The 15,839-nt window shown below is 43.2% G+C and overlaps 1 protein-coding gene across 1 annotated transcript in view; it reads right to left on the reverse strand.

The window, feature by feature from the left end:
• Positions 1 to 292: 292 nt before the first annotated feature.
• Positions 293 to 15,839, reverse strand: part of LOC106569164 (adenylate cyclase type 1) — a 54,569-nt gene continuing 39,022 nt past the window's right edge. The window contains exons 7-19 of the mRNA XM_014140214.3: positions 15,667 to 15,808; positions 13,492 to 13,647; positions 10,555 to 10,749; positions 10,280 to 10,377; positions 9,117 to 9,201; positions 8,261 to 8,350; positions 7,516 to 7,790; positions 5,629 to 5,758; positions 5,078 to 5,194; positions 3,423 to 3,569; positions 3,231 to 3,329; positions 2,775 to 3,014; positions 293 to 2,603 (exon numbers count right to left, since the gene is read on the reverse strand). Of these exons, the coding sequence (XP_013995689.1) occupies positions 2,166 to 2,603; positions 2,775 to 3,014; positions 3,231 to 3,329; positions 3,423 to 3,569; positions 5,078 to 5,194; positions 5,629 to 5,758; positions 7,516 to 7,790; positions 8,261 to 8,350; positions 9,117 to 9,201; positions 10,280 to 10,377; positions 10,555 to 10,749; positions 13,492 to 13,647; positions 15,667 to 15,808 (2,212 nt within the window). The 3' untranslated portion in view covers positions 293 to 2,165. The remainder of the gene's footprint in view (positions 2,604 to 2,774; positions 3,015 to 3,230; positions 3,330 to 3,422; positions 3,570 to 5,077; positions 5,195 to 5,628; positions 5,759 to 7,515; positions 7,791 to 8,260; positions 8,351 to 9,116; positions 9,202 to 10,279; positions 10,378 to 10,554; positions 10,750 to 13,491; positions 13,648 to 15,666; positions 15,809 to 15,839) is intronic.

Below are 15,839 nucleotides of genomic sequence, written 5' to 3' on the forward strand. Positions count from 1 at the left end.
CCCCTGTCAGCAACGGGTGTGGCTGAAATAGCCGAATCCACTAATTTGAAAGGGTGTCCACATACTTTTGTATATATAGTGTAACTTACATCCACTTGGACCATGGTGGTCCTAATTTGAAAGGTGATTTGAGGATTTTGTTGAGGGACAAACAACATGCCTATCAAGGGGTAACCTCATCAAGGACATGACTTGACATCTCGGAATGGCAGAATTTCTGAATCTTGGCCTAATTCCTACATCACACACGTGTACACGCACATCAACAATGTAAATGTATTTTGTACATCAATAAAGTGTTTATTACAAAATCTGAGATAACCCAACTTTACACTGTACAAGATACAACGTTGTTTACAGCTGTAGTAGTCATTTATTTACAAAATTCTGCGTATCAAAGTGATGCGCTAAAAAGGCAGTTTTCAATCACTGTAAGCGTTTATAGAAGTAAGGCAAAATACTTGAAACTTGACGTATTTACATTTTTGCAGATCAAGGGAAAGTCGTCATCTCTCTATCTAATGGTCATAGTCTACAGCATGGGAGTTGGAAACACTGATTCTACAGCTGCCACAGATGTTGCTATGTCTGTACGTATTTGCAGAATACTGTTTTCTTTGTGTGTGTGTGTGTGTGTGTGTGTGTGTGTGTGTGTGTGTGTGTGTGTGTGTGTGTGTGTGTGTGTGTGTGTGTGTGTGTGTGTGTGTGTGTGTGTGTGTGTGTGTCACAGAGCATGTGTGAAGGTGCGAGCATACATACGTATGTGTTGGTGGTTGTGCGTAAGAGTGACTGTTCCAGGTTTGGCATTAACTAAAGTTCTATAGCACACATCGGGGACTCAAGGATGAGGGCATCGCTCTGTGTGTCAAAGCCAACGCACCTTACCCAATGCCTATTTTACCGACCTCCCTGTCCCTTCAAAGCCTTGGCTACAGCCTGCTGCGTGTATAGCCGACGCAGGACACACACCCCCACACATAATCCCTATCAGGGCAGAGCAATGGACGAATAACAAGCCTTGATCAATACACAACTCGACAAGTTCATGGATGCAAACAAAGCTACGTCTGACTGTGTGTGTGTTGCACCTGGTTCCCTACATTAGAAATGTAACACTAAGTGACTTACCCTTATCTAAAACCAGACCATTCTGGTTCAAAACAGTCTTACTAAACAGCCATGATTATTTGTTTGGATCCATGAGACTTAAAATATGTCACATGCAGTAAACCATATATCTTGCCTATTGAGTGTTTGACCCCCCTGACCATGACTTGCTCTAAAAAGCCAGAAACCTAGATGGCAGTAGTGCTCCTTTTGTGAAGGACGAAGTACTAAACAACAGGATGTTAGAGGAGCTCATTGCTTTGGTTTACACTCGACAGGAAACCAGACCAGTCCAGACCAGCACTAACAGGTCATGCACTACTAAAGACGTTGTGTCAAAAGCCTTTTGAGATGTTGAGGACTCTTTGAGTGTATAAAAATTGTATTTGTGCTATTTCATTTAAGATCGAACACCCACATGCATACACACATATAAATACTTGTGTATGAATACACACTTGCATGCATACCGTATTTACAGTACACGAAAACTAGCCTATTATACCTTGAAGGATGGAATGAATCCTTGGCATAATCAGAGAAGAAGACATAAAAAGTTCAGTTTTTTTATGTGGATAATACTGGGTTGTGCTTTGTGCATGTCCCCCTGTTGGGAGTGTACACACACAGAGGGACGACACACTATCACCTGGCTGCCACATTCACTCATACTCCTGGTCATGTCACCAGGAGCCTGATGTTCCAATGCTGGAAGCCGGAATTCTTCAGTTGATTGTGTTTGGTTGCAAACAGTGACAAGTCACTATTTATGTAACAACAAACTCAATCAAGTCTGCGTGATTTTATCATGCAGCCATCCTAGGTGTGATTGTCCAGTTGTCCAGTCTGACCATCCTCAGAGACAGGTAACTCCTCGAGGAGCATCACTACATTGTGCAGTGGGCTGTCCCAGTATCCCAGTGTACCCTTTACCCACAGGAGACCCTGGTTCAGTCTTTAGTGGGACCCCCAGTGACTCCTGACGGATGTGATAGCCCAGGACGGGGAGGTCTGGAACTCAAGTTTACAACAGTGTGGCACTTCTTCTCTCCACCTCCCTACACCGCCAATTCTTTCACCCGTTCCACCACCACTCCTCCCACATCTACATCTGTCTCCTCTTCTTCATCCTCCTCTCCCAGAGTGGGCACGCAGGGTGAGGGCAAGCATGGCATGGGGTGGATGCTGACACTGACACTGGGGCTAGAGCTGCTGTTACCCGTGCCACCGAGGCTAACCATGCTGGCGCGAACTGTGAAGCTGGCGACAGAGTTCACACTGCCCAGTTTGGTGGGAACACTGGCCTTGCCGCAGGAGTGGGCGCGGCGGTTCAGGCTGGCAGAGCGCACCACGGAGGAGGTGGTGGCGCAGCCTGCGCTGTGGACCTTGCCCTCCAGGAAATAGGTGAGCATCTCACCCTTACCCTTCACGCTGACCTTCCCCCGGCACACCAGGTCATAGTTATCCCCCAGGATACGGTACACATCCTCTGTTACCTGGGGGAGGAAAGGAGGGAGCGCGAGAGAAAGAGAGAGACAGGGAGGGAGAGAGAACGAGAGAGAGAGCGAGGTTAAACCACTGTCATACAATGAGATTTACTCGCCAACACCAATCTACTCCGGGCCAATCCTCAAGCCTCAAACATAACTCATAATTTTATACGGTACCTGTATCTTGCCAGGGACTCCGGTGCTGTCCATGCGACTGGCCACGTTCACTGTGTTCCCCCAAATATCATACTGAGGCCTCCTGGCCCCGATCACCCCCGCCACCACTGGACCCACATTGATACCCACTCTCAAGACAAAGTCGTTGTATGACTGGTAGTTGATTTCATCCAGCACATCAAACATCTCAATAGCATAGTCTGCAACTGTGCTCAGGTGATCATAGACAGATCTTTTGTCCTGTAGAAAGGAAGTAAAAATATATATACTGTATGTCATAATCACATTCATTCATTGTCCTTGTTATATATTTTTTTATATATCAAACATGCGCAAGCACACACACACACACACACACACACACACACACACACACACACACACACACACACACACACACACACACACACACACACACACACACACACACACACACACACACACACACACACACACCTTTGTTCCGATGGTGGGGACTAGACCCACAGCTGCCATATACGTGCTGCCAATAGTTTTGATCTTCTCAATGTCCTTATAGCAATCTTTATCCATGAGCTGAGGAAAAAGAAACAAGATTCACAGTCATACACAGAAGAATAGAACACATTCTCCCAGTTAAGTTAACTGTAGCAGCCGAAAGGGCCTCACCTCGTCAAAATCAGCGATGATTTCATTGAGTAGTCTCAGACACTCTACTCCCATGTTGTTCCCATCCAGCTCAATGTAGAAGTCATTGAAGTTGGGGATGGAAACAAACAGCACTCCGACTTGGGCATAGGACTGGTAATACAGATCCTATAGGAGAACAGATAATCACCCTTAGGCCATGCATTCTGAAAGTATTCAGACACCTTTACTTTTTTCCACATTTTGTTACCTTACAGCGTTATTATAAAATTGATTCAATAATTTTTTCCCCTCCTCAATCTACACACAATACCCCATAATGACAAAGCAAAAACAGGTTTTTAGAAATGTTTGCAAATGTATTACAAATAAAAAACTGAAATATTACATTTACATAAGTATTCAGACCCTTTACTCAGTACTTTGTTGAAGCACGTTTGGCAGCGATTACAGACATTCAGAGACTTGTCACGAAGACACTTTTGTGTTGTCTTGTCTGTGTGCTTAGGGTCGTTGTCCTGTGGGAAAGTAAACCTTCGCCCACAGTCTAAGTTCCTGAGCGCTCTGGAGCAGGTTTTATCAAAGATCTCTCTGTACTTTGCTCCATTCATCTTTCGCTCAATCCTGACTAGTCTCCCAGTCCCTGCTGCTGAAAAACATCCAGACATCATGATGATGCCACCAAGCGTCACGTCTCCTCCAGACGTGACACTTGGCATTCAGGCCAAAAAGTTCAATCTTGGTTTCATCAGACCAGAGAATCTTTTTTCCCATAGTCTGAATCCTTTAGGTGCCTTTTGGCAAACTCCAAGCGGGCTGTCATGTGCCTTTTACTGAGGAGTGACTTCCGTCTGGCCACTACTATAAAGGCCTGATTTGTGGAGTGCTGCAGAGATGGATGTCCATCTGGAAAGTTCTCCCATCGCCATAGAGGAAATCTGGAGCTCTGTCAGAGTGACCATCGGTTCTTGGTAAACCTCCCAGCGGGCCAGCTCTAGGAGAGTCTTGGTGGTTCCAAACTTCTTCCATTTAAGAATGATGAAGGCCACTGTGTTCTTGGGGACCTTCAATGCTGCAGACATTTTTGGGTACCCTTCACCAGATCTGTGCATCAACACAATCCTCTCTCTGAGCTCTATGGACAATTCCTTCAACCTCATGGCTTAGTTTTTGCTCTGACATGCACTGTCAACTGTGGGACCTTACATAGAGAGGGCCTTTCCAAATCATGTCCAATCAATTGAATTTACCACAGGTGGACTCCAATCAAGTTGTAGAAACATCTCAAGGATGATCAGACAGGATGAACCTGAACTCAATTTCGAGTCTCATAGCAAAGGGTCTGAATACTTATGTAAATAAGGAATTTTTGTTTTTTATTTTTAATATATTTGCAAACATTTCTAAAAACCTGTTTTCGCTTTGTCATTATGGTGTGTTGTGTGTAGATTGATGAGGAAAAAAATTATTTAATGCATTTTAGAATAAGGCTGTATTGTAACAAAATGTGGATAAAGGGAATGGGTCTGAATACTTTCCGAATTCACTGTATGACAAGATATCAATTATCGTATTAGACTTTGAGGGGTTATATCCTTTATGAAACATCAATGCTGTCTGTCTGTCTGCCTGCCTCTGTCTGTCCATCTATCCGCCTGTCCGTCCATAGGTCTCACCATGTTTCTGGGGTTGGACAAGAGGAAGTGTTGAGCCACGTGAGCAGGAAGCAGGTTGAAAAGAATCCGCCTGTTGTCCAGCTTGACCTTCTCCATGCCATCCCTCTCCTCCTCTGCCTGACAACACACACACACGCACGCACCCACACACAAACAAATACCATATACTAATTTGAATAAAACTGGAACATTATATTCACCCCACAGTACAACTCAAGCCTGCAGTTCAAGGTTCTTACCACAAGTTGTCAGTAAAAGCTCTAAATGTACAGGACTGAGGCACTGTCTTAGCCTGACATTATGGACAAGGAGCACTAGGTAGAATCAATAGCTAAAAGTTCTAAACCATAGAATTAAGAATTTGAATATTATATAGCAATGTAATAGGATCTCTATGGTCCAAACCTAAAAGCCAGCCCCTACTAGAGACCTATCGTTGTCCTATCGTAACCAACATTCCAATATCAGACACCACCACTCTGCCCGCAGCTTTAACAGCCAATAGCCTGGCACTGGCTGTTACACACAGTGACACACACACAAACACACACCTGTGTGGCCCAAAGGAAGTCCAGTCGTAGTTTGAGGTCCAGTTGTCTGGAGTGGAGGGCCAGGGCACTGGTGAACAGCAGCAGGGACAGGATGGGCTCAAAGCCCCGGATCTGGAGATTAGACCCCCCACTGTGGGACAAACCAATAGAGACATCAGCAACATATACAAAAGGACTGTACCACATTATTCATTAAAAGGGGAGTTGAGGTACATGGAGAGACACCCCTCCACCCACCACAGAGATATAACGCTATGGACCCCATCACTGTTGGACAAACCAACAGAGAAGTCAGCAATATAAGTAGGTTCACAGTAAGACTGTACCACATCATAAATGAATAGGGGAAGTGGGGAGATGTGGATAGACCAACTGTAGGACGGTACCACTTCAGTAATAAAAGGGGGAGTGGGTGACCAGATAAATACAGTGGGCAGTACAACTTCACAAGGGAGATGTGGAAAGAACCCCCACTTTGTGAGAACCAACTTTGTTGTCAGTCAAATGTTGTGTTTAGTATGGACACCAAACCAATCCAAATGTGGTATGAATCGGTCAGAAAATCGACTAAAATGTTATGAAACAGCGAATCCCATTCTTTTATTAGTTTCTTTTTACCTTCCGAAAAAACCTCCTATTTTGTGACAACTGATGCGTCCTCTTCTTCAGTGTGTTGTGTTGACTGTGTTGACAGTCATTGATCTACATGTCATTTTGAATGCCGAGAACAACCCTATGGAATATCAGTAGCCTGGTCAAACTGTGCACTGTGGCAGCTTCGCGCACTGACCAATGCGAGGAGGTAGGCGGCCTGTTTCTGATTTAGCAAATCTGAGCGGCACCTTCAGCATTCAAATGCTAAAATGGCTCGTGTGGTATTAGGCTTTATTAGTTATGTGACGACATATGTCATTTGATAGATCATTGTTATCTATGCGCTGTTGAAAATGGTGTTTTACCAGAATAAAAGTAAACTAATGGCTATATCCCACCTGCTGAACGGGGCTTACAATTGATTTTATTTTGATTGTTCAGGTTCACCATCTGTTAAGGGATTTATATGTTTGAATGTAATGATTAAATAATTCTACCCTGAAACTTAACTATTAGGGATATGGTCTATATCGCATGTAGAATGAGTAACTAAAGGGTTAAGCATAAATCTAACAAGGTTGGACTGGGAAAGAGAAGAATGTGTGTCTGTGTGTTTAAGTAAACACCAAGAACTGTTAAACTGTGGTTGACCTGTTCTAGCTTGAACTCTGAGGGTTTATGATATGAGAGGGAGGACCCCTCAAGGTTTCCCTAATCTCAGAGGAAGGAAACTGTCAGCTGGGTAATGATCTACAGTGTTAAGAGATCTGGGGCCTTAATGTTTGTGAGTATGTGTGTGCGAAAGTAAGGAGTGAACTATAAAAATGATGTCTCTGTACAATGGACTTCAGAACGTTCTCGTGAATAAACATTCTGCCTCTTGTAAGCTGGGACTCTGTCTGTTTCATTCAACCAGAATCAAACCAATTCCAGGTTGCAGACTGAGTATTTTAATTTAAGTTAACATTGAGAACATAATTCTCCTGACACCATCAGCAATCATTTTGGTAGTTTTGCTTAAAAAAAAATCAGTTTATATGATCATTTTTAATATGGAGAATGGAAAATGAATGTGTTTATGCAACAACAAATTGCATCGAATCGTTCTTGAATCAAACCGAATCGCACCGAATCATTTCAAACTAAAATGCATTGTTCCAGTATCGTATCGGAGCCCATGTATCTAGATACGTATCGAATCATCTTGAAAGGGAAAGATACACATCCCTAGTACATGTGTGTATCCTCTCTTTTACCCGACAGTGTGTGTGTATGTTCTGTCTTCTCTCTTACCTCGCGGTGCGTCTGAATCCGCTGAGCTCCAGCACAGTGACATACAGCACCCCCAGGAGGAGCAACAGGGCCATCTTTGGCATCCAGGATACGCGCAGGAAGAGCGCCAGTGTCAGCGTGCCCACAACGCATGACAAGAAAGCGTAGTGGGCACCGTCGCACGGCAGCTCCATCAAAGTACGGTTGAAGCTGCGTAGCGGGCCTGCTGTATCCATGTTGACGATGGAGCTGTTGGAGTGGTGGGCACTACCCCACAGCCACGGCATGCAGCCCACCTGGGAGAAAAACATAGGAGAGGAGAGGAGTGTAGAGGAGAGGAGTGTAGAGGAGAGGAGTGTAGAGGTGTGTAGAGGAGTATAGAGGAGAGGAGTGGAGAGGAGTGTAGAGGAGAGGAGTGTAGAGGATAGGAGAGCATAAAAGAGGAGAGAATAGAAGAGGAGAGGAGAGGAAAGGAGTATAGAGGAGAGGATAGAATAGAATAGGAGAGGAGCGGAAAGGAAAGGATAGAATAGGAGAGGAGAGGAGCGGAGCGGAGAGGAGAGAAAATAAAATAAGAGAAGAGAAGAGGAAAGGAAAGGAGAGGAGAAGGTGAATATGGCAAATGTTAATACCTCTCGAGCAGTAATTCAAAGGTTGGTTCTTTGCATATTAGATTGACATGACATTTACATTCACGTGTTCAAGAGTACTGCAATGAATATAATGAGTCTAGGTGGTTTAGTGCCATGTTGTTAACCCTACTTACCACACAGGCCTGGGCTACAGCATAGATTAAGAGCACTATGAGAACACACAGAACAGTACGGATCTGAATGGTGAGGCACCCTGGAAAACACTGAGAGAGAGAGAGAGAGAGAGAGAGAGAGAGAAAGAGAGAGAGAGAGAGAGAGAGAGAGATAGAAAGAGAGAGAGAGAGAGAGAGAGAGAGAGAGATAGAAAGAGAGAGAGAGAGAGAGAGAGAGAGAGAGAGAGAGAGAGAGAGAGAAAGAGAGAGAGAGAGAGAGAGAGAGATAGAAAGAGAGAGAGAGAGAGAGAGAGAGAGAGAGAGAGAGAGAGAAAGAGAGAGAGAAAGCGAGAGAGAGAGAGAGAGAGAGGATAGACACAGAGAGAGAAAGAGATTAAGGAGGAAAGGGGAGGGAGACTGGTAAGAATTTGAATTTGAAAAGACATTACATTTGTATAATATTAGCTAAGGGGTTTGGGAAAGTTGGAAAAAGTAAAACTGTCAACCTCAACGAAAGCTGAAATTAATAGACTTAGCATTGAGTTTGAAGGAAAACTGAGTGTGATTTGCAAAGTTTTCTGAAGGCCATTGACATCAATTTACATACACCAGATTCCCATTATAGACTACTTATGAAAATATAATTGAATATTTGCCTATTTAAACTGAAATGTTTTATATTTGCTAAATTAAATTTACCAGCACTAACTTATCACAAATTACTTATAGCTTGAGCCAAGAGTTTCTCGTGGCCACTTGACCTACCCAAGGAAAATAACTTACAGCTAATGAGCCAGTCAAAAAAGTGAGTGAGTGAATAAGTAAAAGAACAACATGTTAAATCAGATGGTGACCAAGGCATCAAGCAGGCATTTACCTGTAATTTAGTGACATGCAGGTACATGATACAAACTACTAGGAAACAGATGCAGGTGACCAGTAGGACCAGGACCACTGTTCCCCTGGTGACAGAAGCGGGAGAGAGGAGGAATAGAGTGGAAGAAAGAGGGGAGAGAGAGGAGAAGAAGATGGGGGAGAGTTAGTGGACAGAGCCTGTGGAAGTAAACTGAAAAGGCAGCAGATCAAAAGAGAAAAGAAAGATATAGTGTGTTCTGTGGGGGGGGGGGGGGGGGGGGGGGGGGGTGAATGGCAAGCAACCCTAGTTGCTAGAGGGGGAGGGGTGGTGGTGGTGTTGGGTGACAGGAGGTTAGGTGTGGAGGCTCACTTCTTTTTGTTTATTTTCCTTTACATATTAAATGTGTTATTATTAGTTAACTCTGTAATATGATCATAATGATCAATACTTTGTTCTCTTCTTGAGTGGCAGCCCACAGGTGAATATGAACTGAATATAAAATGATATGAATTTCTATATTGTACCAGTAATACCCACACCCCACCCGCCCATAAAAAACGACAAAATAAATAAACATTTGGTCACAAAAATAAATAAATCATACAGTAAAATGAAAGCGGGAAATAGAGAGCTGCAGCGGAACTGCAGAGAGATACAGAGAGAGATACAGAGGGAGATACAGAGAGAGTGTGTTGCTGTCAGACATCATATAGTAAAATGAAAGAGAGAGAGGGAGAGAGTGAAAGAGAGAGAGAGAGCTACAGAATGAGTTGCTGTCAGATATCCTCTAAAAATGTAATACATACTGTGGTAGGATGATATCCTCTAAAAATGTAAAACATACTGTGGTAGGATGATATCCTCTAATAATCTAATACATACTGTGGTTGGATGACACCTCTAATAATCTAATACATACTGTGGTAGGATGATATCCTCTAATAATCTTATACATACTGTGGTAGGATGATATCCTCTAATAATCTAATACATACTGTGGTAGGATGACACCTCTAATAATCTAATACATACTGTGGTAGGATGATATCCTCTAATAATCTAATACATACTGTGGTAGGATGATATCCTCTAAAAATGTAATACATACTGTGGTAGGATGATATCCTCTAATAATCTAATACATACTGTGGTAGGATGATATCCTCTAATAATCTAATACATACTGTGGGATGATGAGAAAGTAGACAAGGCCGAACAAGGCAGCTAGGATTAGAGAGAGGACTACAGCGCTGGAGAAGTACTCATCATGTAGCTGGTGGTACTGTCAGAGAAACCAGAGAGAGGGATGTCTCAGATATATGCAAAACAATTAATAAAGCTGACATGGATGCAATGTCTATGAAAGAGTCCGATTCAAAAGTAATTTTATTCCTTATGCTGCAGAGTTTGCAGTTGTGTGTGTGTACATGTATGTTATAAGTGCAGTACAGTAACTCACCCTCTGCTCGCGCTCAGAGCACTTGTACATGAGTGTAAGGAAGTTGAGGTCAGCTGTGTCCGACTCTGTCTGCCTCGCCTCGATCAGACGACCAATGTAGCGGTTGACCCGCGTGCCCGGGCTGGCCTGGGTCACGTTAGCTGACACCGAAGTCCGGTTCCGCAGTTTATCTGGAGCCGTCCGCAGGGCCCTCCGCTGTGGCACAGCATTGTGGGAAACGGAGTCCTGACTTAACTACGTTCAGAGGGTTTGATACCAGCTGTTCAAAACAATGGAGCATGTAGGAAAAATACTACGGGGCTTTTACTGTCTATTGTTGAGGATCACTGTGGGGTAGAGAAAGTTTATATCTAACTGCATGTAGGTAGGGTTGTGACGATACCAGTATCGCAATATCGCAATATTTGATTTTCCATGCCAAAAAAGAAAACACAAAGCAGAAGAAAGTCTTTGGACCTTAAAAACCTACTTTAAGTAAAATATTCTGTGCTATAGTTTTTTTTTTAAGAAAAAAAAAGACTCTGGATGACAACATAATAATGTTTGTTGCAAACATTAGGGCTTTTTTACTCAATAAATTAAATATACCTCATGTTTTGTTTCCTTGCCACAATACTTCTGAGTTTCGCAATACTGGTATTGTGACATCCCTATTTAGCACATATATCACAAACCATTCAACAACAATATTGACCATGGAGTAAGAAGAGATTTGTTCTAATTGTATTAAAAAAGGGCAATGAAACAAAGTCAATCATTGTGGTTGACTTGACTTCACATTAGTCAATAACTAACATCAACTTAATAAATGCTTAACTTCACACAACAAACAAAAAATCCATTATTCACTCTCCAGTTAACATTCATTATTGCCTCTACAGTTAACATTCATTATTCCCTCTACAGTTAACATTCATTATTCCCTCTACAGTTAACATTCATTATTCCCTCTACAGTTAACATTCATTATTCCCTCTACAGTTAACATTCATTATTCCCTCTACAGTTAACATTCATTATTCCCTCTACAGTTAACATTCATTATTCCCTCTACAGTTAACATTCAGTATTCCCTCTACAGTTAACATTCATTATTCCCTCTACAGTTAACATTCAGTATTCCCTCTACAGTTAACATTCAGTATTCCTTCTCCAGGTAACATTCATTATTCCCTCTACAGTTAACATTCATTATTCCCTCTACAGTTAACATTCATTATTCCCTCTACAGTTAACATTCATTATTCCCTCTACAGTTAACATTCATTATTCCCTCTACAGCTAACATTAATTCTCACCCAACTAAACACCCTTTTCTTAAGTGTCCATAGGAAGTAAATATCATTATTGTACAGTACGCTATGTGGGGCATCAGAGCAGAAGCAGTGATTTAACACCAGAGAGAAGGAGGATACGTCCCAGATGGCACCCTATTCCCTTCGTAGTGCACTATATAGGGTAAGAGTGCCATTTGGGACGTAGCCTGAGTGAGTCTTCCTGGATGAAGGCAGAAAGCCATTGAGCTGTACAGACATCAGTATCACAGTGTGAGAGCCAGTGGGTAGGCAAGGAGAGGCTGGAGAGAGTGGCGAATGTTGCGGAAGGTTAACACACACCCCATTGACTTCATCCTCATCATCCTTCATCCTTTAACACCTCTCGCTTTTTGTTGGTTGTTTCAGAGGTGTGTGTGCATTCATTATGCTAATGAGTATTTATATGTCTGTGTTAAAAGCCTGTCTCTCACCCCTTTCCTCTACCGTCTTTCTCTCTCTCTAGTCTCTCTCTTCAGTTTCTCCCTCTATCTCGCAGTCTCTCTCTTGCTTTGTCTCTCTCTCTCTATTTGTCTCTCTATCTTCCTCTCTCTCTGTCTCTCTATCTCCCACTGTAATATATTCCCTAGAGGATGTGAACTTCTGCATATGACCCAATCGTTTGGAGATGGTCTGGGGAGCATAGGACAGTCATCACATCACACACCCCCGCCTGCTCTGAGCGCACTCATCCTTTCTCTCCTTCCTCCTCTCCCGTCACCCTCTATCTCTCTCTCTCTCTATTTCTCTCCCGAGTCTGTGTCATTTACAACAACCTGGAGAGAGTGTGTGTGTGGCATGAATCCTAATCTTTCATTCTGTGTCGAGTATATTTCCACTTTGTCCTTTTCCTCTCCTGTGTATTATCTTGTCTATGTCTACATGCTTTCATCCAGGGTTATCCCGAAGCAAATGGAAACAGTTTCAAGCATGAACTTTACATAGTCACAGCTCTATGACATATTACATAAGTGTAACCACATAGAGGTAGGTGAGTGTACCAAGTTTCATGCTTTTATCTGAAAGTGCAATATTCATTTGGTTCTTATCCTACACATCTTTTTTCCACACACACCCACACAGACCTGAGCATCTGCATTTCAATACCCTGAGCATCTGCATTTAAATACCCTGAGCATCTGCATTTAAATACCCTGAGCATCTGCATTTAAATACCCTGAGCATCTGCATTTAAATACCCTGAGCATCTGCATTTAAATACCCTGAGCCAGAGTTGAACTGCAGCCAGACCTCAGGATTTCTTCACAAGAATAGCAGGTCAAGTAAACACACTGACACTTAGCCAGATTACCACAGGATTTGAAAGTAAGCTGATGAAGGTCAACTAAGTCTAGGTGGCTTGGACTCCTCATCGAGGACACACACACTTGCACGCACACACACTCGCAAGCTCGCACACACTTGCACGCACGCACACATGTGCACAGACGTACACACATGCGCATACAACGCCTCTCCCTGTTTCTACATTCCCTAACACAACACACACACATGCATGTACACACACAAAAACACATTTCATGTGTACACACACATACAACTTCTCTGTCTCTACACTCCCTTACATAACACACACACACCTAAACAAACACAAAGCCCTTACCTTGTCACCATCCTCACAGTTCATGGCGTTTGAGAAGGGTATCTCGGCCTTGAACATCTTCCTACAGTGCATGAGCTGCACCAGCAAGTAGCACACCGTCTTAAACTTCATCTTTTTGGCAGGCTTTATATCCGAGAGAATCAATCCTGGGAATATCTGTCAACAAACAAGCAGGTGTTAAGATACACACTATGATACAGGAGATACACTTCAGTAGATATGGTTTCAACCCAGATTACAGTACACAAACACAAACACACAACTGTGGCGTCTCTTCTCTCTCTTCTCTTAAAGTAGAGCTGTCGGTGCGTCTATTAAGAGGATTAACCAAAGCTGTGTCTTAAATGGCACCCTATTTCCTATTTAGTGCACTTGTTGAAAAGTGGTGGACTTCATGGAGAGTCATTTGGGCCACAACCTTAGTCAAGGGTCCCACCACTCACAGAGGAGAGTAGACGAAGACAGGGTGGTTGAACGGCCCTCTGAGACATTGTGACACTGCTTTAAAGGTTCATGTAAGGATCCACATACATACACTTTTACATCATGTGAAACCTGGTGGATAACAGTACACAAATGCTAAAGAAAAGTTGTGCACTCATCTCTCCTTCCTTGTAGATTTATTAGCCAGAGTTTCGGCTGAAGAGCCTTGACTGTTTCATTTATCTTCCGCTAGTCAGCAGTCTCAGCACCTCACCAGACTGTGCATTGTTCATTTCTTTACAGTGTACCATTGGAATAGCCAAGCAGCATATAATAAATACACAGGCGTCAGGCATCAGGAAGTCAGATCCTCTCTCCAGACCTAATAAAGTCTGCAAGACGAGGGTAGGGTAGGAGAAGGAGATAGCAGGAGAGGTGATAGATGGATCAGTCTTGTGCTGACGTTGCTTACAGAGGCAGTTTGGAACTCCGTAGTGAGTGTTGCAACCGAGAAAAGACGATCTTTACGCACTTCAGCACTCGGCGGTCCCGTTCTGTGAGCTTGTGTGGCCTACCACTTCGCGGCTGAGCCGTTGTTGCTCCTAGATGTTTCCACTACACAATAACAGCACTTACAGAACATCAGCGAGACTGTAAGGGAACCCATCTCATCTGAACAACCCTACCAACGTGAGGGAGTGACAACTCAATGAAAACGTACCTAACACTTTCTAGTATACACACAGCATATGGAACATGTAGGCCTACACTACTACAGCACTAAAGTACTGTCTTTCCAGATCTATTAAGATGAAAATGCAGGCTAATGAGAGGTTAAGTCTTTTTTAAATCTGGACTTAAAATTGATTATCTATCCTAACTTCTGGCAGTCTCACTGCATCTGTCCATGTACAGTATGCCAAGGTTATGTGCAGTTCATGTATGTATTTCCAAGTATATCCAATGTTTTGTCGAGTACTGTATATCCAAGTATGTTCAAATATGCCCAAGATTATGTCCCATACTGTGTTTCCTAGTCCAACTAAGAATGCTAGTATAATAATTTGGTGGGTGCTTATATTTGTTCTATTTCACACATGTACAATTGATATGTATGTGTGAATTAGATTATTTTTTTGTTGCATATCCCAACTCCCCCTGAGACAACCTCAGAGAGTGGGGTCACGGCCAGGGTCAGCAATTATCAATGGCGACCCTAGAGCAATTAGGGTTAAGTGCCTTGCTCAAGGGCAAATCGACAGATGTTTCACCTTGTCGGCTCAGGGATTCCAACTATCGACCTTTCGGTTACTGGCCCAATGCACTACTTGCTGCCCAAAATGCGAGTTCCCATACCGGGAGTTGAACCAGGTGCCTGGGTAAAAACCAGGAGTCCTAATGGCTAGACTACTGCTAGCTAGTAGGCTTACTTCATGTTCCACAGATGTCATCACTGAACCTAAGTTAACTACGATAAGACCAAATGAGATCTGTGTCCTAAAATGTGTCTATTTTTACTTTGCTTCATACTGTGAACACACATAAACACTCATCCCCACACACACATACAAACACCTCTAATCCTACACACACATACACACACCCATGCAGAAGATCTCACATACTGCACACACACACACACACACACACACACACACACACACACACACACACACACACACACACGCACGCACGCACGCACGCACCCAGACACACAAACACACACACACACGTAAGCAGACACAAACACACCTTCCGTCGGTGAGTTGGCACAATGAAGAAGGTCTCGATCTGGTGTTTGAGGAGGAAGGCATTTCTCTCATGACCGTTGCCTGGTTCAACCTCATAGTCTCCATTCAGGGAGTCCAGGGTCGCCTTGGTGATGTGGACCTTCCTGGTGGAGAAGGAGAAACACAAACAGAGTC

The sequence above is a fragment of the Salmo salar genome, chromosome 14, assembly GCF_965601325.2.
Source record: "Salmo salar chromosome 14, fSalSal1, whole genome shotgun sequence".
Taxonomy (NCBI): Eukaryota; Metazoa; Chordata; class Actinopteri; order Salmoniformes; family Salmonidae; genus Salmo; species Salmo salar.